Source organism: Drosophila ficusphila, unplaced genomic scaffold (assembly GCF_018152265.1).
Source record: "Drosophila ficusphila isolate 14025-0441.05 unplaced genomic scaffold, ASM1815226v1 contig_348, whole genome shotgun sequence".
Lineage (NCBI taxonomy): Eukaryota > Metazoa > Arthropoda > Insecta > Diptera > Drosophilidae > Drosophila > Drosophila ficusphila.
Window position 1 is genome coordinate 1,495,936 of NW_025064257.1, and position 25,504 is coordinate 1,521,439.

The 25,504-nt window shown below is 44.4% G+C and overlaps 1 protein-coding gene across 1 annotated transcript; it reads right to left on the minus strand.

Moving 5' to 3' along the window:
- Nucleotides 1–14,925: 14,925 nt before the first annotated feature.
- On the minus strand, nucleotides 14,926–24,618 carry LOC122319976. Its single transcript, XM_043207876.1, has 3 exons — nucleotides 24,474–24,618; nucleotides 19,432–20,275; nucleotides 14,926–19,372 (listed from the first exon to the last, which is right to left on the minus strand). Exons 1-3 carry the CDS (start codon nucleotides 24,616–24,618, stop codon nucleotides 14,926–14,928), a joined length of 5,436 nt encoding a protein of 1,811 aa, XP_043063811.1.
- Nucleotides 24,619–25,504: the final 886 nt, after the last annotated feature.

Sequence of the window (25,504 nt, forward strand, 5' to 3'; positions counted from 1 at the left end):
AGTTAGGTTGGCAGACGGAAGATGCAGCGAGATATCATCACAACTCAAGGTCATGGTCAGATTCGGAATCAAAAGACTAGACATGAGCTTGTTGGTACTCCCAGGAGTGGTAGACGCTTTGGTGCTTGGATGGAATTTTATAACTGGCATAGGAGCTGAGGACAGATGTGCTGGCCATGAACTACGAATTCCGGCGAGAAAACGGCACAACGGGTGGCTTGAAGAAAGATTGTCAGTGGCGGTAGTTACGAGCGAAATCGAGGAGGAGGACATCGAGAGATTTCTAAAACCAGAGCTGAAAGGTTTACAAGGAATGTCGGGAACCTCTAACATAGCAGAACACAGTATAACCATGAAGGACGACAAACCAATCAAGCAAAGGTACTTCCCAAAGAATCCGAAGATCCAGGGCGAAATAAACGAGAAGGTGGATGAACTGCTAAAAATGGGATGCATAGAACACTCGAGAAGCCCATACAGCTCGCCCATAGTCATGGTCAGGAAAAAGACTGGAAAATGGAGACTATGTGTCGACTTCCGAAAAATAAACGCGAAGTCCATCAAAGACGCATATCCCCAGGTGATCAGACCAGAAATGCCACCCCACGCGTGCATTATCGTGATTGGTAGGAATTTTGAGGAACATAAGAAGAAGTGTTCAAAGGCCTGAAGGAGGCAAACCTGAGGATAAATCCGGAAAAATGCCAGTTCTTCAGGAAAGAGTTGCTGTACCTAGACCCCGAGAAAGTGGCAGCCATAGCCGAGAACCACCTGCTGCCACAAAAGAATTGAGGCAGTATTTGGGAGTAGCTTCGTGGTACCGTCGAGTCGTGCCAGATTTCGCACGAATAGTGAATCCACTAAACAACCTTCTCCGGAAAGGCACAAAATGGGTGTGGACGCCGCAACATCATGAAGCGTTCGAAGAAGTGGAGAGGAGACTGGTGGCGGACCCGGTGTTGGCATGCCCAGATTTTGGAAAGACATTCACTCTGCAAACAGACGCGAGTAACTACGGAATAGGGACGATTCTGACACAAGGGACAGACGAAGGCGAGAAGATTATCTCCTACTCAAGCAGAACCCTGAACGGAGCGGAGAAGAACTATACCACCACGGAAAAGGAGTGTTTAGCCATCGTCTGGGCTATCAGGAAACTGAAGCCATACCTTAAGGGATACTACTTTAAGGTGGTGACACATGGCACTGAAATGGCTAAACAGCATAAAGAGCCCGTCTGAAAGGATCGCTAGGTGGGCTCTAGAATTGCACCAATACGACTTTGAGGTCAGTTATCGAAAAGGTCAGCTGAACGTGGTAGCCGCTGCCCTATCCAGACAACCGCTATAAGAAACAGTAATAATAGCTAAGGAGGGAGACTGGGCGGAGGACATGCGCGAGAATCTGAGGACCCAACCACAAAAATTCCCGGACTACGTGGTGGAAGGCGGTTCCCTGTACAGACACATACCACACCGAGCCGGCAATGAGGATGTAGTCGCCTGGAAGCTGTGCGTGCCGCATAACATGCGAGAGTCAGTGCTCCGGGAAAACCATGACTCGCCAGCAGCTGGGCATACAGGCACTCGGAAACAGTTGCACGCCTTGCAGCCCGGTACTAGTGGCCAGGGATGCAAATGGACGCCAGGAATCATGTGCAAAAGTGCGAAACTTGCCTAAGATTTAAGCCGAATCAGTTTCAGGCCGTGGAAAAAATGCTGGCACAGGTCCCGGAGGAACCGTGGCTACAGTGTGTACTGACTTTGTGGGACCATTACCAAGATCAAAGCACGGAAATCAAATGGTGTTGGTGCTGCTCGATAGATTCTCCAAGTGGACAGAACTCGTACCTCTGCGCAGCGCGACAGCGGACTCGTTGCAGAAGGCATTCAGAGAAAGGATCACAGCCAGATTCGGGGTACCAAAGGTGCTGATAACGGACAACGGAGTGCAGTTCACAAGTAAGGCTTTTAAGAAGTTCCTAGCAGAAATGGGTATTAGGCAACAATTTTGTATTATTATTAGGTGGCACTACAACCCGATTCGGGTTTTGGCAGACCTCAGCCTTCAGGCGCCTCCTCCTATCGGAAATACCCAGTGCAGGTAGGTTCTCCTCCACTTGGTCCTTCCATCGGAGCTTTGGTCGTCCCTTTCGTCGACCCTCGCTTCAAATACCTTCTGAGCTATAGATTTTTCATCCATACGCACGACGTGGCCGAGCCAGCGCAGACGTTGTATCGTGATGCGCCGGACCACGTCCACGTCGTCGTAGAACTCGTACAGCCGTGGTCCATCCGAATGCGAAAGTCGCCCCCAATCCGAACGGGACCAAAGATCTTGCGAAGAATTTTTTTCTCTCGAACACTCCAAGCGCTGCTGCATCCGTCAGTGACATTACCCATGTGTGATGACCTGTAAACAGCCCAATAAATACAAACCAACTGCACGCAATTACTCAGATATTTACAAACAAGATTTATTAGTTACTCGGTGCGACCCGCACTCTACAATAGGATATATCCAGACTGACTCAATGACAGCTAGAATGCTCTCCGCTCTCAGCAACGCTGGTAGTGACAGGTTGCCACATCCCTCCAACATTTTTCAGCTTCAGCTTCAAGTTCTGCTGCGCATCTGAAGGCTTCTCCACGGAGATATCGGGAATCGATGCTTGCGGTAACGGTGGTGGCTGTGTGCTAAGTGAGGCACCATTTCCTTGCTCGCTGCCATCCGACTGTAGAGAAGATTCGATGTCCAAATCAGAACCCCCTGAGATCTTTTTAACATGACCTATATTTCTCAAATACGTTTTACCTCCTCCCGATATCTTCACTACGCTTCCATCTATCTGAATTACCTCATAGACTGTTGTATCAAAAGTAGGAGTTAACTTGTTAGGAAAAATCACGTTCTTTAACACTACTTTATCTCCCAGTTGTATTTTAGATTCCGTGGCTCTCCTAGTTCTGTCTGCCGTCTCCTTTCTCTTTTCCTTGTTAATAAAATCCCTGTCTCTCTCTTCAGATTCTCCCACTTCTCCTTCTATATCCTGAACTCCCGGAATCTTGTCTCTAATTAATTAATATGGGCTATTCGTTGCAGAATTCCAGCAGTCATTGTCCATGTTATGGCATGTTATGGCATCTAGTACTTCCTCGTCTCTTGTACTCATTTCGGAAATCTCGGATATATTTAAAGATGTGGGAGTAGAAATTGAAATCATATGGAATATGTTTTCCTCTCCACTCCAATCAAATGATTTAGTTCCTGAAATGTCACATAAGCGTGAGATCGAGTCAGCAATATTTTCCTTACCAGACTTATATATCACCCGGAAACGGTATGCCTGTAGACGTAATAACCACCTCTCAATTCTTGCTAGAGGCTTAGAAGTTGGTTTAAAAATCGTTTCCAATGGCTTATGGTCAGTTACCAACTCGAATTCCAGACCAGCAACATAGTAATGAAATTTTTCCACGCTCCATACCAATGCCAAACTTTCCTTTTCCGTTTGCGAATATCGTTTCTCAACATCAGAAAGGCTCTTACTTGCAAACGATATGATAAATGGATTATTTTCGACATCAAACTGTATTAAGACCGCTCCGAGCGCTACTGGACTGGCATCAGCTATTAAACGAGTTTTAAATTTAACGTTAAAATATACTAACTCCGGAACTCGTGAAACTCCAATTTTTAATTTGTCGAACGCTTGCTGTTCTCGTTGATTCCACAAAAATTTCTCAACGGGTCTGTTATATCTGCCAGATCTGGCATGAACCTTCCCACGTACGTGACAAGGCCTAAGAAGCTCCGAAGTTCTTCCTTGTTCTTTGGTGCTCTGAATGCCGTGATTACTTCTACTTTCTCTGGATCAGCAGAAATGCCTGTGTCAGATAATATAACATATGCCCGAGGAACTTAAGTCGCTGTGTTCTCCATACGCATTTATCTTTGTTGAGCCATATATTGTTTTCCTTGAAAATAACTTTTACCATCTCCACCATTTTGTCGTGTTCCTCCAATGAACTCCCGAAGACAATTACATCATCAATATAATTTAATGCATTCGAGCATTTCGCTAATCGTTCCTCCATCAGTGTTTGAAATATCTCAGGTGCTGAGTTAACACCGCAAAGTAGACGCTTGTATCTATACAGTCCTCGTGGTGTTATAAATGTAGTAATCTCTCGGCTACTTGGATGCAACTCGAGTTGCTGATAAGCACTCTTCAAATCAAGTCGAGAAAAATACTTAGCGTCCTTAAGCTTCGTTAAAAACGATTCGAATGTTTGTATTGGTTAATTTTCCCTTTTAATTGCTTTATTAGCTTGACGCATATCAATGCACAGCCTTATATTTCCATCACCTTTGAATGCGAAACCTATTGGAGAAATCCATTCACTCGGTCCATGTACTGGCTTAATTATATCTTGAGATAAGGCCGATTCTAGCTCTTCTCTTACCTTGTCCTCAATGGCGGCTGGGATGTGTCGCATTGGTTGCTTCACGGGTCTCACATGTGGATCAATTGACAGACGAATAGATACAATTTTCCACTTTGGAAAAGGTTCCAACTTTTCGACTCTATTTATAGCTAGGCCCAGTCTTAAAACGTTGAGTTTTATTGCTGTTTCCCGACCAAGCAGCGATTTCCTACCCTTTTTTATTACATAAAAGGTTGCAATAGACTCAGCGTTCCCTCCAACTGCAATCGGTGATTCAAACACACATGAAATCTGTAACAACTGATCCGCAGCATATGCCCGAAATTGATTTGTAGACTCAGTTCGCAGATTTAATATAGCTGCCCTTTTTTCTTGTAGATAGCTTGAATCATCTTGACTTAACAAGTTATACTTGGATCCGGAATCGATGACCATGGTAATTGGTAAGCCACCAACTCGGCAAGAAATGACATATGGGCATGCCTGAGCATCCATTTGATGCCGTTGATGCCATCAATTATTTTATCCTTGATACAGATCTCCTGTATTTCTATTTTGGAGGTACCAAAATTATACTTCCTCACCTGCTGACGCAATCGCAATTCGATGAAGCATTCTCCATCATGCGGAGTCATGCCACGGTCGCTCAAATACCGAATTGCGTATCGGTGAAAAATATCCATTTAATTTTTCCACCAAAGGTGTGAAGACATCGTTGCGCTCTTCCGGAATATAAGGCACCATTGCTCCTGGCAAGTTATAAACGATAGACTGAAGTTGTGAACCTCCCAAATGTAAAAGCTTATTGCGCTTTTTAAGAGTCGAGCTGATCTCTTCACTGTCCGCATATATGTTAAATGCGCGCAACCAGACCTCCCATTCGGAACGCCAGAGTGATTTATCTATGCTATTGCATAAAAATGGCTTAAGTTCGGCCATAATTTTGTTTTAACTTTTCACTTGTACTTGCTTTACCAAATTTCTTCACTGTAACTTTGCTGACTCATGTTTAGAATGACCAGATATTATAAAAGCTGTATTAACCGCTTTCTCTTTTCTTTTCTTAGTATTTTTCTAGGCTGTATCGAAACGGCCACAAATAGGCTACTGATGTGCTGGGGCGTCCGACTGAAGGCAGCAAAACTCCTGGTAGGCAGCGACGGCTGGCGGTGTTAAGCTGTGGGGGGTGAGAAAAAAACCACTCGGCGATCGCGAAAAGTCAAGACTTTAAACTTCGATAATGGCGCGGACCGGCCGGGCGTTTATTCACACGGATGACGTTTGGTAACTAACTTATGCTATTCTAAGCTAGGCGCTTTGAGGCGCAGCGGAGACTTCTTGCGCTCGGGGAGTGGAGAGCCTGGACGGCCGAGCGCGACATGCTCAAAGCTCCGGGAGAGGGAGAATGCGGTGTGGGGAGAAGCTCCGGGAGAGGGAGAGCGGGAGAGGCCTGAACAGCTACATTTAAGTGGCCACTCTTTTTATTTTATATATGTATGTATATATTTAGGTTACATTTAAGTGGCCACTCTTTTTATTTTATATTTGTATATGCCTACTTTGTTCTCTTGGTCAGAACAGGTGAAGCGGGGCCTTCTTTAATGTGAAGCAAGGACTATTAAAAAGGAAGTTAGAAATTGAGTGAAAGCATGGCAGAGCAGGACAGATTTAGACTGCTGCCAAGTGAGGTCTGTTCGTTAAGCGCTGACATACATGTTAGAAAAAGATGGCTAACAATGTATAAGAATTGAGTAGAAAGTATAAATTTGGAAAGTAGACTCTTGGGAAGTCAGTTCAGAAAGCGCCTGGTAATCGAGCAGAACTTGCTGCTGATAATTTGATTAAAAATGGAAAAGACTAACGACACTCCGACATCAGAAGTGGGATCTGCTTTGCCTACTGGTCATGCCACTGATTCGTATTTGTCAGCGTTGGAGCTCCAAAATCGCAACCTAATGGAGATAATTAAAAACATGCAGACTCCAAGGGCGCCGCAATCGGATGAAAAAGCGTTACACATAAGTCTACCAAAAATTAACCCTGACATTGCTGGAGCGAAGCCCTCATCTTGGTGTAACACGGTGGACCTCATCTTTGCCGACAACGTTCTCCAAGGTAGCAATCTGGTGATAGCCCTAAGTAAGGCATTGGAAGGCACCGCATCACAATGGCTTTCACAAATATGCTTTGCCGGAATAACTCGGGTTCAATTTAAAGAACTATTCGTGCAACGTTTCGTCGGAATCGTAACTGCTGCTGGCATGGTTTTGAATGTGTTAAATAGTCGACCAAAACCAGAAGAAGGCTCTGCCGAATACGGTAGCCGTATTGTAACGATGCTGATGTCCAAATGGAAAGCCAAGGAAATTGAAGAAATTGCTGTATCTGTAACAATGGCTCACATGGCACAGGTTGACAGCAAGTTGGCGCGCTGGATTTTTACCACCAACGTTAAATCACGCAACGAACTACAACAACAGCTTCAGGCACACTCCTTCAAGAAGCGCGGCGTAGAAGACGATGCAGCAGGCTCGGACCGCAAGAAGTTTAAATTTCCAATCGTGGTGAAATGCAATTACTGTGGAAAGGCGGGACATAAATATGCAGAGTGCCGTGCCCGCGTGGAAAAGTTGCAGAGTAAAGGGAAAATCTACAGCGGCAACAAGACGACAAGTGTGAAGGATCGATCTGCAGTCAAATGCTTCAAATGCGCCGAAATTGGACACTATGCAACCGCTTGTCCTAAAGGCCGTTCAAGTGGAAACGAGCGAGTTTATGAGAAGCGTGTGGACATCTGCTCCGTAGCTCCACCCTCTGGCATAATAAGGACATCCGGTGAGTCAGTTCCTTTTTTGCTTCGATTCTGGTGCTGAATGTTCACTAGTTAAGGAAAGCGTCGCCGATAAATTTAAAGGAAAAAGACTAAATAATGTTGTAAAATTAAATGGCATAAGTAATGATGAAATTTATAGTTCTCAACAAGTTTTATGTAATATAAATATTGAACAATATTGCTTTGAAATTTTGTTACATGTAATCTTAGACAAGTATCTGAAATACGATGTGTTGGTTGGTCGCGAAATTCTTAGCCAGGGCTTCGGCGTAACTATTGACGCTGATACATTTCAAATTTATAAAACAAAAAGGGTAGACGTTGTGAGTTTTGCAGATTATGAAGATATTATAAATTCTGACACTTATTTAGACGGGTCCGATAAATTGGCTTTAACAAATATCCTAAAATGCTACTCTGATTGGTTTATTAGCGGAATACCAAACACTCGGGTCTCGACAGGGCAGTTGGAAATCAAATTAATAGATCCGGAAAAAACAGTGCAGATACGTCCCTATAGGCTTGGCGAGAAAGAAAATAAACTTGTGCGGTGTAAAATCGATGAACTGTTGAAAGCAAATATCATTCGTCCAAGTTGTTCACCTTTCGCCAGGCCTATGATGTTGGTAAAAAAGAAAAATGGCACTGACCGTCTTTGCGTGGACTATAGGATATTAAATGATAATACAGTGGCTGATAGGTACCCTTTGCCCCTCATCGCAGATCAGATTGCCGGCTTCGTGGTGTAAAGTATTTCTCGTGCTTAGATATGGCTAGTGGCTTCTACCAAATTCCAGTACACGAAAATTCAATTGAGCGAACCGCGTTTGTGACACCAGAGGGTCAATACGAGTTTCTGACCATGCCTTTTGGCTTGAAAAATGCACCTTCTGTTTTTCAGAGAGCCATAGTAAAAGCACTAGGAACTCTGGCACAAACATACGCTGTCGTTTATATTGATGATGTGTTGGTTATAGCCGAAAGTAAAGAAGAAGCATTAGACCGGTTGCGAATAAAACTCGCATAGAGTACCTTGGTTTTGAGATAAGTAATGGAGAAATTAGGCCAAACCCGCGTAAAGTAAAAGCATTTTTAGATTTACCCCCTCCACAATCTGTGTCCCAGTTACGATAGTTCATAGGACTGGCTTCATACTTCAGGCAGTTTGTCCCAAAATTCTCGGAAACGCTTAAACCTTTGTATCAACTCACGTCGAAAAAAAACGTTGATTTTGTCTGGCGACAGCAACATGAGCAAATACGGGTTAAAATTATAACAGTATTAACGCAGGCACCAGTGTTGATAATGTTCGATCCACAATTTATAATAGAATTGCATACTGATGCAAGTTCAATTGGCTATGGTGCTATATTATTGCATAAAATTAATAACAAACCCCATGTGGTAGAATATTATAGTAAATGCACATCTCCTGCCGAATCAAAGTATCATTCTTACGAGTTGGAAACGCTAGCTGTAGTTAATAGTATCAGACATTTTCGCCACTACTTGCAGGGGCGTAAATTTGTTGTGTATACGGATTGCAATTCCTTAAAGGCAACTCGCTCAAAATTGGACTTAACGCCGAGGGTACATAGGTGGTGGGCATTTTTGCAATCATTTGACTTCGACACCAGTCCACACACCATATGCTCGAGCGACTTTTGGCCGGCAAAAATGGTGGTTAAGGAGTTCGTAGCGAAAATAAAAAAGAAAGGCCCTACGGGAATTAAACTCCCCCGGCCGGGACCAACAAACTGCGCCGTCCTTAGCTCCTTCCTCAAAAAACTAATCACTAACTTCCTAATTAGCTATCAGAATACAAGAGGTTTGCGTAGCAAGCTAACCAAATTGTATACTGATAGCTTTTCGTTTGCATCCCAAATTATTGTGTTCACAGAAACCTGGTTAAAGCCGGAGATCTTTAGCTCCGAAGTTTTTCCCGGTAAGAACACAATATATAGGCATGACCGTCCCTCTAGACGGGGAGGGGGCGTCCTTATTGCAGTGGACGCTAACCTCACGTCAGAAGAGGTTTTGACAGAAGATCATTTGAACTTTGAGCTAGAATTTTTAATCGTAAAACTGTCTGTCGCTGGCAGGTTAATTTTTATTACCTGCTCTTACATACCTCCTTCGTCCGAACTTGAGGACTATTTTAGGCACCTATCAGTCATAAAGTCAATTTCGAGTTCTTTGTCCGATATGGATCAATTAGTAGTTCTAGGTGATTTTAATATACCTGGAACTACGTGGTCCTCGGATGATAATTCCAACGCTTTACAACCCATAGGCCAAAATGATTTCATTGACGGTCTACTTGAAATACCTCTGTGTCAGGTAAACCATGTTCGAAATTCTTTAGATGAGGCACTTGATTTGTGCCTCGTCTCAAATCCTGAAAGTGTTGTTCTCTCTAGAGCAACTCCACTTACGCTGCCTGAAGATCCATATCACCCTGCTTTCGAGGTGACTATCGACACTGGTATAACAGTTGAAAATAATGCTATAAAGCCAGCTAAACGAATTCATTATTTTTGCAAGGCTAACTTTCTGAGACTTAATCATCTTATATCTGGCAATGACTGGTCCGATCTCTATTCCTGCAATAATATGGAAGACGCCATTACAATTTTTTATTCGGCAATCAAACTGTTTTTTAACTTGTGTGTTCCGCTATATAACCCGTCAGCATCCCATAAACCACCTTGGTTTAGCAAAGAGTTGACACACCTTAGGAATTTAAAGTCCAGACTTTATAAAAAATATAAAATTTCAGGTTGTCAGTCTGTTTTTGGAAATACTTAAGAGCTCGGTCAAACTTTACCGTGCTTAACGCTCAGTGTTACAAGAATTATTTAGTCCATTGCAGGTCCCAGTTTTTACGGGATCCCAAACAGTTCTATAATTTTGTCAACACTAAGCGCAGATCATGTTCCTTTCCGCCTTCGCTTTCGTTTGAAAGTAGGACGGCTAACACTGATCAGGCAATAGTCGATCTGTTTGCCCAATTCTTTCAAACAACTTACTCAACAGTGTCTTATTCAAGTGAGCAATATTTATACGCAATACCTAAGTCGAACCTAATATTTCGTCCCACCTTAAACGAAAGCTCCCTACTTTTGGATCTTCAACGTGTTACACCAGTTTACTCCCCAGGTCCTGACGGGATTCCTGGGTGCATTCTTAAACACTGTGCAAATGCATTGTGTAAACCCCTTCTCAAGCTGTTTACCCTATCCCTACAAACTTGTCAGTTTCCCCTTATTTTGAAGGAGTCATTTGTTATTCCCCTTCATAAAAAGGGAAGCAAGTCGGATGCTTGCAATTATAGAGGTATTTCTAAATTGTCAGCAATTCCAAAGCTTTTCGAACGTGCAGTAACCCCCCACTTGCAGCACCTTTGTAGATCAATCATATCTCCATGCCAACACGGATTTATGAAACGCAGGTCTACCACAACAAATCTTTTAGAGCTCACATCCTTCGTGATAGATGGCTTTAAAAATAATTTCCAAACTGATGTCATTTACACAGAGTTCAGTAAAGCATTTGACTCTGTAAATCACTTCCTAATGATTCGCAAACTTGACATGATGGGGTTTCCAGCAAATCTTTTAAGTTGGATCTTTAGTTATCTCAGTGGCCGAACGCAAAGAGTCCTTTTCAAAAATTCCTTAAGTAGTATCCTCAGCGTTACCTCTGGTGTACCACAAGGAAGCCATCTGGGACCATTACTTTTTACCTTGTTTATCAATGATCTTCCATCGATCATTGTGCATTCCCGCGTACTTATGTACGCGGACGATGTAAAACTCTGTCTGCAGTATAATGATTACTCCCGTCACTTAAACCTTCAAGCAGACCTAAACAATTTTCAAAACTGGTGTAACGAAAATTTACTGAAATTAAACAGCTCTAAATGCAAGCTGATGTCGTTTTGTCGGGTCAATCCACAAAATGTCACCTATTCACTAAGTGGTGGTGCCTTGGAAAGAATAGCGCTTGTTGACGATCTTGGCGTCCAATTGGACCCCAAACTTATATTCTCTGCTCATATTTCGAACATGGTTAATAAAGCTAGGGGAATGCTCGGATTTATAAATGGTCGAAGGAATTTGAGGATCCTTACGTTACAAAGGCTTTATTTATGTCGTTGGTCCGGCCAATCCTTGAGTATGGGGCACCCGTTTGGAGTCCTCAATACGGAGTACATGCTGATCGCATAGAATCAGTACAAAAAAACTTTTTAATTTTTGCCCTACGCTGCCTAAACTGGAATGCAAACCCTCATATTCTCATAGATTGCTCCTCATTAACTTGCCCTCCCTTACTAACCGTAGAACGATGCTTGGTACTGTATTTATTCATAACCTTATACGTGGTGAAATTGACTGTCCTTACTTGCTGAGTAGACTAAATTTCTCAGTACCAAGTAGAATTACTAGAAATTATGCTCCTTTAGTTTTAAATCTTTGTAGATCTAATTACGACGTACATGATCCTTTCAGGGTACTTTGTTCAGACTATAATAGACTGTATTCTATAGTATCTTCTTCTGACTCTCTGGAACTCCTAAAAAAATCAATACTAAAATTTCTGGCACAAAATTAGATCGTTAAATTTAAAATTAAAATAACATTTAACTTTCTTTCCTCACCTTTCGTTTTTTAATTTTTTTTCTTTTAAAAATCGCGTCAAAATTTATCGCGAATCGTGCCGTACGGCGGTCGCCCCTCGGTCGGTTGGGCGGGATTGTGGGCCGTGGGACTAAACGCGAAAAAAAAAAAAAAAAATTGCAACTAAACTAAGAAATAATGAATTGTCAGATAATTTAGAGAAATCTTATGAGTTGCGCAAAGGTATTTTGCATAGAAAAATACAACGAAATGGTAAAACCAAATGTCTGCCAGTTATTCCCCGATCCTTAAGATGGGCCATAATAAACCATGTCCACGACTCAGTAATGCATCTGGGATTGAAAAAAACTCTGGACAAGGTTTATAGTTATTACTGGTTCCAAAACATGTCCAAATATGTCCGTCGATTTGTTGAAAATTGCATCACATGTAAATTATCAAAGCCATCTGTAGGTAAAATACAGGCAGAGCTACACTCAATTCACAAAATAAGTATACCGTGGCACACAGGCACATTGACATAACAGGAAAATTGAGCGGCAAAAATGACCTTAAGGAATATGTCATTGTTTTAATTGATGCATTTACAAAATTTGTTTATTTTTACCACACCTTGAACATAGACACCGAAAGCTGTGTTAAGGCCGTAAAATCAATTGTTTCATTATTTGGCGTGCCTACTCGAATTATAGAGGATCAAGGTCGATGTTTTACCAGTTAATTTCTACTGGTGCGATTAGGGCCAATGGCCAGGTCGAGAGGGTAATGAGCACTTTAAAAAGTATGTTAACCGCGTTGGAAACCAGTCAGAGATCATGGCATGCGTTGGCCGAGGTACAACTGGCAATGAACTGTACAGCAAATAGGGTAACAAAATTTAGGCCATTAGAATTGTTAATTGGAAAGGAATATAGACCTTTTGGGCTTTTACCAATTGATGCAGAAGGTGAACAAGAAATAGATAGGGGAAATATAAGAAATCAAGCTACACAAAATATGGAAGCCAGTGCACGATATGATAAACACAGATACGATAATAATAAAGCGAAAATTACCAAACATAAGTTAGGCGACCACGTATTGCTTAAACATGAGGAACGCCATAAAACGAAGCTAGATCCACAATTTAAAGCCATTTGAGATCATTGAGATTCTAGATGGAGATAGATATCTGTTAAAATCTTTAACTAGTAAGCGAATTTACAAATATCCACACGAATCTCTAAGAGCTTTGCCAAATAATCAGCTTATAAGCGAAGATAGTGATGACGTGATAGAAGATGGTACAGAAGCATAAGAAGAGAAAAAGAAAAGACCGCACCATAACCGAAGAGACGGGTTATGGCGGGGGTCAGGACTGCACCATAACAGAAGAGACTTGTTATGGCGGGAGTCAGGACCGCACCATACAGAAGAGACATGTAATGGCGGGGGTCAAAAGAAAGATGCGAAATAAAAATGAGAAAGGTGTTAAAGGAATTACACTAAATGAAAATGTAAAATCGATGTAAAATGTTATATTATACGATTTATGGATAAGATGTTATAGATAATGTTGGGGTGAAATACGGCGGGTCTTCCTTCCTTCTCGATTTTGGGTTTGGGGTAGAATTAAGAACGCGGGCAAGTTTTCGTTTAAACGTTATAAAAACAACTTCACTTTATTTCTGCGACTTCACTGGTACACTTGGAAATTAGAACTAACTTAAACTACGGGGTGGAAACTTTTGAGCCGCTCCGAGAGCGGATTGGAGACCCTTAACAGAGCCAGAGAGCGAGATGCAAGTGATCTGGAAGAACTGCTCTCACGACTGTTAAGACTCCAGGGGCGGTTCAAAAAGGACTGGAAAGCGCCGCTCTGGCGCGAACATTCTCCCCCCTTGCGAGGACGAGCGAAGCAACGGATTAGGCGTATCTGCATGCTCCAGACACGACCCATCCAAATACCGTGCTCTGTGCGACGGGCAGCCCATCTCGTATATTTAGGAACCCGGGCCGGATGACGTCGGGGTATACGTCTGAGCCCAACACCAGCGAGACTGTTGCTGGGCGATGGAATTGCTCATCGGCAAGACGGATATCGTTGAACTGGGCTCGCATATCTTCAGTCAGCGCGCGGATCGGGGTACGGATGCGTAGCTTCGGCCTGATCTTCAGGAGCACCTCGATCTGGAAATCGCCCGTTCTCGACCGGATCGTCGTCGAGCAGACCTCCTCACCCCCCACTGTCGTCGTGGGGAGCTTGAAGGCAGTTGCCAGGGAGCTGTCGATGGTGCTGACGGGAGTGCACGGGTCGATCAATGCGGCCGTCTCGAAGGTGGTGGTCCCAGATTCCAGCAACACGATGGCCGTCGGGAGAATGTGGAGGCTCTGGTGCTGCGCTAGAGCCGCTACGGATGGAGTTGCCGCTGGAGCTGGTCGTCGTACCAGTGCCTGCCTTGCTGGTGGTGACGGAGACCGGGAGACTGATCTCGACAGGCGAACGGTCGATGCGCGACGTTGCTCGAAGGGCGATGGACGGCGTTGAGGGGAAGGCGACTGGCGGCGTGGCTGGATGGGCGTTCGTCGAGGACTCCTTGGCATCCCGTGCAGGTGGAGCAGCGTGTGGTGATCCTTCCCGCATTTTTTGCATGCGTCGCCACTGCGACATTGCCCTCCGGAGTGCTGATGCGCCAGGCAATTCGCACAATATTTATTTATAAGAACGGCGCGGAGCCGCTTCTCCGTGCTGAGCCTGAGGAAACGGCTGCACTTCCGTAGCGGATGGATTCCCCGACAGACTCGGCAGCGGTAGGAGCGAGTACCTCGAGAACGTCTGTCGTCCAAAGTTTGGGCGCTGCGAGGACGTGGAGCCATGGTATTTATGCTTTAATAAAAAAAATAAGCGAACTTAGTATCAATTGTGGACGGATTTTGAAGCATAAGGACAGAAGGCACTAGTTTGGAAAAGCGGAGGTTGCCTTGGCCTCCATAGAAAGAAGTGCTAGAAGGAGGACAGAATGCATTATTTCGGAAAGGCGGAGGTTGCCTGGTCCTCCATAGGAAGAAGTACTAGTTTGTGGATGGGACGTGTTATAGTCCCTCGAGCAGTACGGATCTCAACTACGCGAACTCTACTATCGGCTCCTGGAAGAACAGATACAACTCTGCCGAGCCGCCATTCGTTTGATGGCATGTTGTCTTCTTTGACAACCACCATGTCATCGACTTGGATATCTCTGGAAGGAGTCTGCCACTTATTGCGCTTGTGAAGTTCCTTTAAGTACTCCTCCTTCCATCGCGCACTGAACTGCTGATGCAGGGCCTTTAAGTGCTGCCAGCGATTTATAATCGACTGAGCATCGCCCTTAATTTCAGGCTCAGCTGTTGAAAGCAAAGGTCCCCCAATCAGAAAGTGGCCTGGCGTCAATGCCAATAACTCAGATGAATTTTCGGACATGAGAGACAGCGGCCTGGAATTAAGGCAGGCTTCAACTTTGGCGAGAAGCGTGGCGAACTCTTCAAACGTGTATCTCCGACTTGACGTCGACTTGTAAAAGAGTGCCTTGAAGCTCTTTACTCCAGCCTCCCACAATCCCCCCATATGTGGAGCCCCTGGTGGAATGAACCGCCACACAAGTCCCTGATGGCTATAGGTTCCAGCTACAGACTCCTTGATCGTCTGCATGAAATCTCTAGAAAGTAGAGTCGCTGCCCCCACAAAGGTTTTGCCATTATCCGAATGGACTCGCTGAGGACAACCTCTTCTTGCGACGAATCGGGCAAATGCTGCGAGGAACTTCTCCGTTGTCAGGTCGGACGTAGGCTCTAAATGGATAGCCTTCGTGGAAAAACACACAAACACGCAAACATATCCCTTGGTAATAAGGCATGCTCTGCCAGTATAGTTTTTGATTTCAAACGGGCCTGCATAATCCATGCCCGTATATGTGAATGGCCTGGAAAAGGAAACTCGATCGGCCGGGAGATCGCCCATCAATTGCGTCTGGACTCTCTTCCTGTAAATAGTACACACCTTACAGGAGTTCAGCACAGCTTTTACCAGATTTTTGATTTTAGGAATCCAATACTTCGATCGGATGAGGCGTACCACTAGTTGGTTGCCGCCATGCAGGGAAATCTGGTGTGAAAAAAGGACGAGAAGACGAGCTAACCGACAGTTGTATGGCAGTATAATAGGATGCCGCTCGTCGTACTGGAGGGCCGTTGAGGCCGTAATGCGCCCACATGCCCTTAATAGGCCTTGTTGGTCTAGAAATGGAAACAGGTTGGCTATCGGGCTGGAAACCGGAATCGGACGCTTATCGTTTAGGACTTTGAGCTCTTGGGTATATTCTCCCCGCTGAGCATTTCGAATAAGGACTCTTTCAGCTTCTTGGATTTCTTCCTTGGTGGGTCGCTCAGCAGCGTCCCTCGGCATCTTGCGGCAGCGTTGAGTGAACCGTATTACGTACGCAAGGACCCGCAGAGCCTTGTCCAACGCGGAGAAACGTTCCAAAAAATCTTCGGATGGGGCCTTGGCGAAATTGACCTTCACAGCACGCTGCTCTATGTCTGTGACTGGAGGTCCTAGCTCCCGTGTTGGCCACATGTCCTTCGGCTGTTGCAACCAGTCCGGTCCTTCCCACCAGAGTTGGCTATGAACCAGCTCCCGCAGTGAAACGCCTCGACTGGCCAGGTCCGCGGAATTGTGCTCGGATCGCACATGCGCCCAATGCTCAGCGCTCGTCACCTGAGTAATTTTTGTCACCCGGTTGGCGACAAACGTGGTCCAGTGGCATGCCGGCTTGCTCAACCATGCAAGGACGATGGTGGAATCGGTCCAGCAGAAAATGTCGGAATTGGAAATTGGCATATTCGGAAGGATAGCTGCAATCATCTCTGGCAACAGCAATGCCCCACACAGCTCGAGCCGTGGAAGGGACACCGTTTTAACAGTGGCGACTCGGGTTTTGGCGGTAAGCAGACGTGTCATAATGTTGTGGCCTACTTCCACCCGCAAGTATATAGCGGCCCCATAAGCCTTCTGAGACGCATCACAAAACCCGTGATGCTCTACCTTCACTCCTGGCTGGAAACCAACCCACCTTGGAATGCGGATCTGCTCAAGCTCGGAATAGCTGCGCAAAAAATCTTGCCATCTTTGATCCATTTCTGTGGGGATGTTTTCATCCCAGCCCAACTCCTGCAACCAAATTTCTTGCATAAAGATTTTTGAGCGGACAATAAACGGAGACAGCCATCCGGCTGGGTCAAAAAGCTTCGCAATTTGGGAAAGAACCTCTCTCTTCGTATGAGTGGATTTAATCGACACTGGCGGTGGAACAAAACAGAACTCGTCCGAGGTCGCATTCCACCGAACGCCCAGTGTTTTGGCAAAGCTTTCGGAATGAAGATCGCGAAAGTCCTCGTGGAGTAGATGCTCGTTTGGGATGTCTTCGAGTATGCTCTTCTGGTTGGCCGTCCACTTTCTCAATGGGAACCTTGCGCTGCTGAAAGCGTGGCGAAGTTCGCTGATTGCCAGTCGAGCCTCTTGTATGGAAGTGGTCCCTGCCAGAACGTCGTCTACGTACATAAAGTGACGAATAATGTTGCTTGCTGTAGGGAAGTCCTTTTCTACGTCGTCTGCCAATTGTTGGAGTACGCGGAGTGCCAGAAATGGTGCACAGTTCACACCAAAGGTGACTGTTTTTAACTCGAAATCGCTTACTTCTCCTTCTTTATTCCGGAATAAGATTCTCTGGAACGGCGTATGTTTGGGGTCGACCCAGATTTGACGGTACATCTTGGTGATATCTGCGCTGAACACGTACTGGAAATAACGCCACTTCAATATCTGAATGGTTAAATCAGATTGTAGGACTGGACCAGCATGAAGAATGTCGTTCAAGCTTGTCCCATTGGATGAAGGGCTAGAAGCATTGAATACCACGCGAAGTTTGGTGGTAGTGCTCTCGGGTTTGATCACCGCGTGGTGTGGCAGGTAATAGTTTGGAGAATCGTACGACGGGGGAATTTCTCTCATGTGACCCAGATCCAAATACTCTTGAATGACTGAGTCATACTGCTCTTTTAATGGAAAGTCTCTCTTCAAACGGTTTTCGTTTCTAAGAAACTGAGCTAGGGCACTGGATCGCGAGTGCCCCAATTGGGACCCGAGATTTTCAGGCTCGCGAAATGGTAAAGATACTACGTATCTCCCGCTTGCGTCTCTAGTGGTCGTTTGGAGAAAATTGTTTTCGCAATAGGAATCGGAGTCCTTTACCCTTTTAGTGGGTATATTCTCCACCTCCCAAAACTTAGTGAGAAGTTTTTCTAAGACTCTGTCACTCGTTTCGGTTATCTGGGTCGTGAAAGCGGATACTCGATTCTGACTAAATGTACTTGAAACTGGGCCGGTAAGCACCCAGCCAAAAATAGTTTCTTGACCTAGGAGAGAGCCACAAATGTTTGTGCGCATGCCGCTCAGCAGAACGGATGGTAACATGTCGGCTCCGATCAGAACATCTATCTGGGAGCTCTCAAGAAATGTAGGATCTGCCAGGGGGATAGCAGGTAAATCACTCAGCGCATCTCGTGGGATTGGATAGGACGGTAGCGTTCCGGCCAATTCAGGCAGAACGTAAGCTGCGGTTTCTAGCTGAAGGCCTGGCTTATTAGGAGCTCGAATCGAAAAATGGCAGAGCCTGGTCGCCTGAGCGGAAATGGTCTTATTTAAGCCCGAAACTTGGGCTTGGATGAGGCGGAATGGCAGCTTAATTAAATTGAACAGGCGTTCCGTAATAAACGTAGCCTCAGAACCCGAGTCTATTAGAGCGCGAGCCCTGTAGTTCGTACCCAAGTGGCAAATGTCAATGATGGCCGTACCTAGTAAAACCGCTCTGGCACCGGTTGCGAAATAATTCTGCACACCGGGCAGATTTTCTGAAGCGTTGGCGGCCCTCTGTACAGTTGGATTTTGTGGGCTTGCAGAAGAAATATTTCCCGTAGTTGACCCACTGGAATTGGGGTTGCCTTTATGGAGCAACGTATGGTGCCGAGCTCGACATGTGAAACAGCTGTGAGTGCTCGTACATTCACGTAGCTGATGGCCTCTCGCGAAACAATTTAGGCACAGCTGTTTCTTCTTGATGTAGTTGGTCTGCGCCTCGACAGACATCTGGAGAAAACGCTGGCATAAGCGGACTGGATGATTCTCCTTTGAGCACAGATCGCAATTCTTTGGTTTGGAAACCACTTTAGCTTCGAAGGAGTTGAGCCTCCTGGAGACGGGTTGACTCTTAGTGGTAGAGTGATTGCTGTGACTTGGTTTCATGTCCTCAATCGCCTCTAGCGTTCGGTATCGGTCACCAAGAAACGTGTTCATCTCATCCCAAGTCGGAATGTCGGACTTCGATGAAAGGGACTGCTCCCATAAGGATAGAGTCAGTTTCGGTAATCTACTGGCGCACCTAGGAGACAGTCCCAATTCTCTGTGGAAATTTTGGAATGAGCCAGAGCGACCAAACACCCTTGGATTGTGCTCTGAAGATCTTTCAGAGCCTGGCCTGATTCGGAACTGACGGACGCCAAGTTAAACAGGAGTTTGAGTTGGCTGTTTACTAGCAGTCTTTTATTTTCGAAACGGTCTCGAAGCGCTGCCCATGCTGAGTCGAAACCCTCATTTGTGAGAGGGGACTTGGCTACGATTGCCTTAGCCTCGCCGCTAGTTTTAGCATTGAGATGGAAAAGCTTTTCGACCGGTGTCAACCTAGGATTGTTGACATAAACTGCTGTGAAAAGATCCCTAAATGTTGGCCATTTTAGGTAATCTCCTTCGAATACTTCTGTATCGCATGGTGGTAACCGGCACCCAGACGAAATGTAAGCGGACTGATTAGTGGTGCTCGCTGTCGACTGCTGCGGAGTGGCTTGGTCCATCAGCTCGCTGAGATGAACTGATAGCTCCTCGTACACCGAATAGCAATATTCATACTTTCGATGCAGAGTCGCCAGAATCTCCTCCGCTCCTTCAGTCGTAATGCTGGAAATCGTGTCTAAACACGCTTCGAATTCTTTTTCGGCCTTTTCCCAGAGTGAGCGGACTTGTTCCTTACGGACTTTGCAGGTGTGGACGGACGGAGCTGACGGCCCTGGAGTTTCTATGGTCGCTCTGAAATTGCTCATGCGGTCGGACACCGTTATGAACCGCGCGAGGGCTGCAATTGCAATGTCGTTGCTCATTTTTGCCTGAGAACGAGTTGCCAGCGACTTTACGGACTTGGTCTGGATCTGTGACCTAACCTTAGGCGTGAGCGACAATCGTTTCGGATTGCTCGTAGGAACAGACAACTTCTTTTCGCCCTCTTGGGTGTCTAATGAAGTTTCGCTCTTTGCCTTGGTTATTGATGTCGGAACTACTGCGCTTGAGGTGCGCGCGCGAGGAGAAGCGGATAGCGATCGCGTTTTATTTGCAGACGGAACCGATAACTTTGTTTTGTCTTCTGGCATTCCGAAATCAGATTAACTAGGCAACCCTGGCTGGCTTTGTGGTAATTTGACACTCCGGAAAAGTCTTTACTGGAATGTGGTTCCGCTGTTGCGGATCACCGGGGTGTATTTGAAAGGAAACGGAAGGATGGAATCGATAACTTCCGATCAATACAGGTGCGGCTCCAAATATCGAAAATTCTAATAGCGGAATGTCAACAATGTCAATGCATGCGACGCGACAAAAAACGTATGGAATTAATTTGATTTTGATTCAAGAAAACAAACAAAAAAATTAATAAAGCGCAGTGGCTGCTTCGATTCCTCGTGATAGACAATTGCAAGCGGTCCGCTTGTGTTCGTTCTTAGCGTTGCAGCTCCGGTCTATTTTTGGAATATGTGGAAACGGAACAGTTGTACCAATTAAAAGTTTTGTTTTTGGAACCACTGCTTTGATGTGCGAGCAAAATATCAAAAAAATTCGACCAAAAAATGTTTTGCAAAATATTTGCAGTTGGATTTTGAGCTGCGGAAATGATCGCAAGGAATATGGAAATAAATACGATTCGCACCGCCACGGCTTACACAAAAAGGATTTATTTATTTATTATTTATTTAATGGATGTGTGCCGACGGCGTGTGCGAAATAGCGCTGCTGAAATAAATATCATGCAAAAGTTGGAACGGCTTATAGTGTTGATGTGGAATCAGGAAATTTTTCCCATATGTATAATATAATAAATTGTGTTCGATGGACTCAGGATATTTTTCCAATATGTATAATATAATAAATTGTGTTCGGTGGACTCAGGATATTTTTCCAATATGTATAATATAATAAATTGTGTTCGGTGGAATCGGGTTATTTTGCAATATATATAATATATAATAAATTGTTTTTTATTATATTTTATATTTTATTTATAAATTATAAATGATATTGGCTATGTTGTAAATGTCGCTTTTGAAATCTTTGTTGGGTGTACCGCCTTACGTTACGGGCATATGTGTAAATGTTGCGTTCCAAATGGGTATTCCGTCTACGTTACGGGCATATGTACGTACATACATTAATAAGCATGCATTTGGGTTATATGATTGTATGTATGGATATGTGTGTATGTATGGATATGTGTGTTTGGATTGATATGTGTCACTATAATTATTTGGGCTTTGACATACATATGTGCGTGTACATATGTATGTATATATACTTGGATGTCAAAAGCACTTGGAATGAAACACAGTGGGCAACGAAAATAAGCTTGCCCCAGCTCACGCACAACACTCTTTTATTTATATTATTGCTCTTTGATTTTAATGCTGGACGCATGCAATGCACATATGCAGAGCTTTCGTTCCTTGCTTGCTGCTTATGTAAATGCACTTGGAATACACACACTGGAAAATATATTTGCCCACACAATAATTTTTATTTCGGATTTATTTTTATTTCTCTTTGCACTTTTTGCTGTAATTTTGGAAATTGTATATAATGTGGACTGTATTGTAAATGTCGCTCTCGAAATGTTAGCTGGATATACCGCGAATAGAAGTGTGTAAATGTTTCTCCTTATGTACATATGTTGAGACCGTAAAGCATATGTACGTACATTAAAAAGCATACATCTGGATTTTATGTGTTTATGTATGTATGTAAATTGGGAAATATAAGGAGAGCAAAGCCGGAAAATGGCAATACGAAAAAAGAAGCCGGAATATGGCGATCGTATAAAGGTGTAAATAGCAATACGAAAAAAGAAGCCGGAATATGGCGATCGTATAAAGGTGGAAATAGCAATACGAAAAAAGAAGCCGGAATATGGCGATCGTATAAAGGTGGAAATAGCAATACGAAAAAGAAGCCGGAATATGGCGATCGTATGCACAAATGGAATTAGCCGATCAGACAGATATAAGAAAATTGGGATCTTGGGAAATATCTGACTGGTCGGCCACGGAAATATGGAAAATTCGTACTTATCTTGAACTTTAAAGAACTTCGCCGGTGGTCGCTGGTATTTGTCGAAAATCCGGCTCGAAGGACCAAATGTTGGGGTGAAATACGGCGGGTCTTCCTTCCTTCTCGATTTTGGGTTTGGGGTAGAATTAAGAACGCGGGCAAGTTTTCGTTTAAACGTTATAAAAACAACTTCACTTTATTTCTGCGACTTCACTGGTACACTTGGAAATTAGAACTAACTTAAACTACGGGGTGGAAACTTTTTGAGCCGCTCCGAGAGCGGATTGGAGACCCTTAACAGAGCCAGAGAGCGAGATGCAAGTGATCTGGAAGAACTGCTCTCACGACTGTTAAGACTCCAGGGGCGGTTCAAAAAGGACTGGAAAGCGCCGCTCTGGCGCGAACAGATAAGATTAATGTTACTGGATAGTAACTAAACGAAAGAAATTTATTTATGTTAAAACGAAGAAACTTTATGAAAATGAAAGATTCGATATTTGTTTAAAGCTGTCCACTGAATAAAATGAAAGATTGTTAAAAAAAAGAGAGGTGTTATGAAGAATTGAGTCATAAGGTATTGGCAAAAGGAGTGGAGAACTCACCACACGAGGACGTGTGATTCGTCAGGAAGGCCGTGTCGGATCAAATGAAACGGGGCCTACTTTGTTCTCTTGGTCAGAACAGGTGAAGCGGGGCCTTCTTTAATGTGAAGCAGGGACTAATAAAAAGGAAGTTAGAAATTGAGTGAAAGCATGGCAGAGCCGGACAGATTTAGACTGCTGCCAAGTGAGGTCTGTTCGTTAAGCGCTGACATACATGTTAGAAAGAGATGGCTAACAATGTATAAGAATTGAGTAGAAAGTATAAATTTGGAAAGTAGACTCTTGGGAAGTCAGTTCAGAAAGCGCCTGGTAAACGAGCAGAACTTGCTGCTGATAATTTGATTAAAAATGGAAAAGACTAACGAAACTCCGACATATATATATTCTCTCTTTTTTTTTTAATTTTTTGTAGGCTGTATTAAAACTGCCACATTTAGGCTAAATTTAATTAGCCACAACTTCTTTCTTTCTCTTTCTCTTTCTTTTTTTTTTTAAATTATTTTTGGAGGCTGTATCAAAACTGACACAATTCGGCTACATTTAAGTGGCCACCCTTTTTTTTTTATGTATGTATATACCAAAATAACACACATACAGGCGAAATGAATTTAATTCTTTATCGTTCTTTTCTATTTTTTTTTTTTTTCTCTCGTCGCCAATGTAATGACCTGTAATCAGCCCAATAAATACAAACCAACTGCACGCAATTACTCAGATATTTACAAACAATATTTATTAGTTACTCGGTGCGACCCGCACTCTACAATAGGATATATCCAGACTGACTCAATGACAGCTAGAATGCTCTCCGCTCTCAGCAACGCTGGTAGTGACAGGTTGCCACACCATGCTTCTGCGCCATATAAAAGCACGGGTGTCTGTAGATTTTTAATTTTGTTCGGCAAAGAGGTCTCTGTTGCATATTTGCTTACTTAGACCAAAGTAGCACCTATTGCCAAGTTTGATTCTTCGCTTAATCTCCAGGCTGACGTCATTTTCTGTATTAATGACATTGCCAAAGTACGTGAACTCCTTGACCATTTCGAAGGTATAGGTATTCGCTACCACATGGGAGTCTAGGCGCCTCGCCTCCCTGCTTGTCGACAGCATATACTTCGTCTTGCCCTCGGTCACCGCCAAACCCACTTTTGCCGACTCGTTTTCGATAGCGGAAAATGCAGCAGTGACATCACGCTTGCTGCGGCCAATGATGTCAATATCATCGGCATACGGAAGGAGCTGGACACTTTTATAAAAAATAGTGCCAGATCGATGCAGAACCCCTTCCATCACGAAATTGAAGAGGTCGCACGAGGCGGTCGCCTTGTCTGATACCTCGAACGGTATTAAAAGGTTCGGAGAGGTTCGTTCCTACCTTGACAGAGCTGATGGTGCTGTCCAATGTCATTCTGCAAAGACGCATTAGTTTTGCAGGAATACCGAACTCAGACATGGTTCTTGTGGGTTTTTTTTCCAGAATTTGGCGTAATGTGAAGATCTGGTCTATGGTGGACTTACCAGGTCTGAAGCCGCACTGATAGGGTCCGATCAGTGTGCTGGTATACAGCTTCAGTCGTTCACATATTACGCTCGATAGGACCTTGCATGAGATGGTATTCAGGCTGACTCGGACCTCGTCATGGCTATGTAGTGGTATATCCATATTGTCGTCGACTGGTGGTATCGGGCTGCTTCCTCCAATGGCGGGAATGGTGCCGTCATCGCCTGCTAGCAGCTTGGAGAAATGCTCCTTTCATAACCTCAGCGTGCACTGCGTATCCGTAACCAGATTTCTATTTTCATCCCGACAGTTAGATGCTCCGGTCTTGAAACCTTGTGTCAGACGGTTGACTTGTTGGAAGAATTTTCGAACATCATTCCTGTCCTGCAACACCTCAAGTTCCTCGCACTCTCGCCTTTCTTGCACCCGTTTTTTCCGTCTGAAAAGTCGTCTTCACTGGGCTTTTTTTACGAGGCGAGTTCCAAACCCTGCGCTCAACCGTTTAACGTCCGGGTGACTCGCTGCACACATTATCTCACTATCTAGCGGATGCTAAGATAGCCACCCCGAAGGCGCCACGAGGAGGCTGTGTGCCAACTTGCAATCATTAGAAGACAGATATCGCTCTGGCGGCCACCAAGTTGTACGAATGAAAGCCATCCCATCCCGGGAAAAATTTTCGGCACCCTATACACCTCAGGAAAACCCCACAGAACGGGCTAATAGAATGGTAAACACAATGATAGCACAGTTCACGGGGCAGGACCAAAGATGCTGGAACGAAAAGTGGCCAGAAATCGACGGGCTACTCTCCAGTTTTTCTTACGCAAGAGCGGGAACACGTCTGCCGAACAGCCTGCACGACAGAGAAACCTAAGGAACAGGAAAGGCAACAGAAACGCCAGACGAAAATGCAAGAAAGCTTTGGGAGTTGTTCTAAGTGGTGCGACGGAGCTCAGAAAAGTCTGCCTAGGACCAAAGCAGACACTGAGGCGGAGAGAGTTGAAACCCAAAGTCGGCGACATAGTACGAACCCGAGAACACCAAC

Bases quoted from the DNA above. Each gene is read 5' to 3' on its own strand.
- LOC122319976 (XM_043207876.1), bottom strand. From the start codon at position 24,618: ATGGATATACCACTACATAGCCATGACGAGGTCCGAGTCAGCCTGAAT. The intron at 20,276-24,473 runs GTAAGTCCACCA...AAACTTCATTAG, and splicing joins TCAGTGCGGCTTCAGACCTG to ACACCCAAGAGGGCGAAAAG. The intron at 19,373-19,431 runs GTGTTTGGTCGC...ACTGTCTCCTAG, and splicing joins CTTCAGAGCACAATCCAAGG to GTGCGCCAGTAGATTACCGA.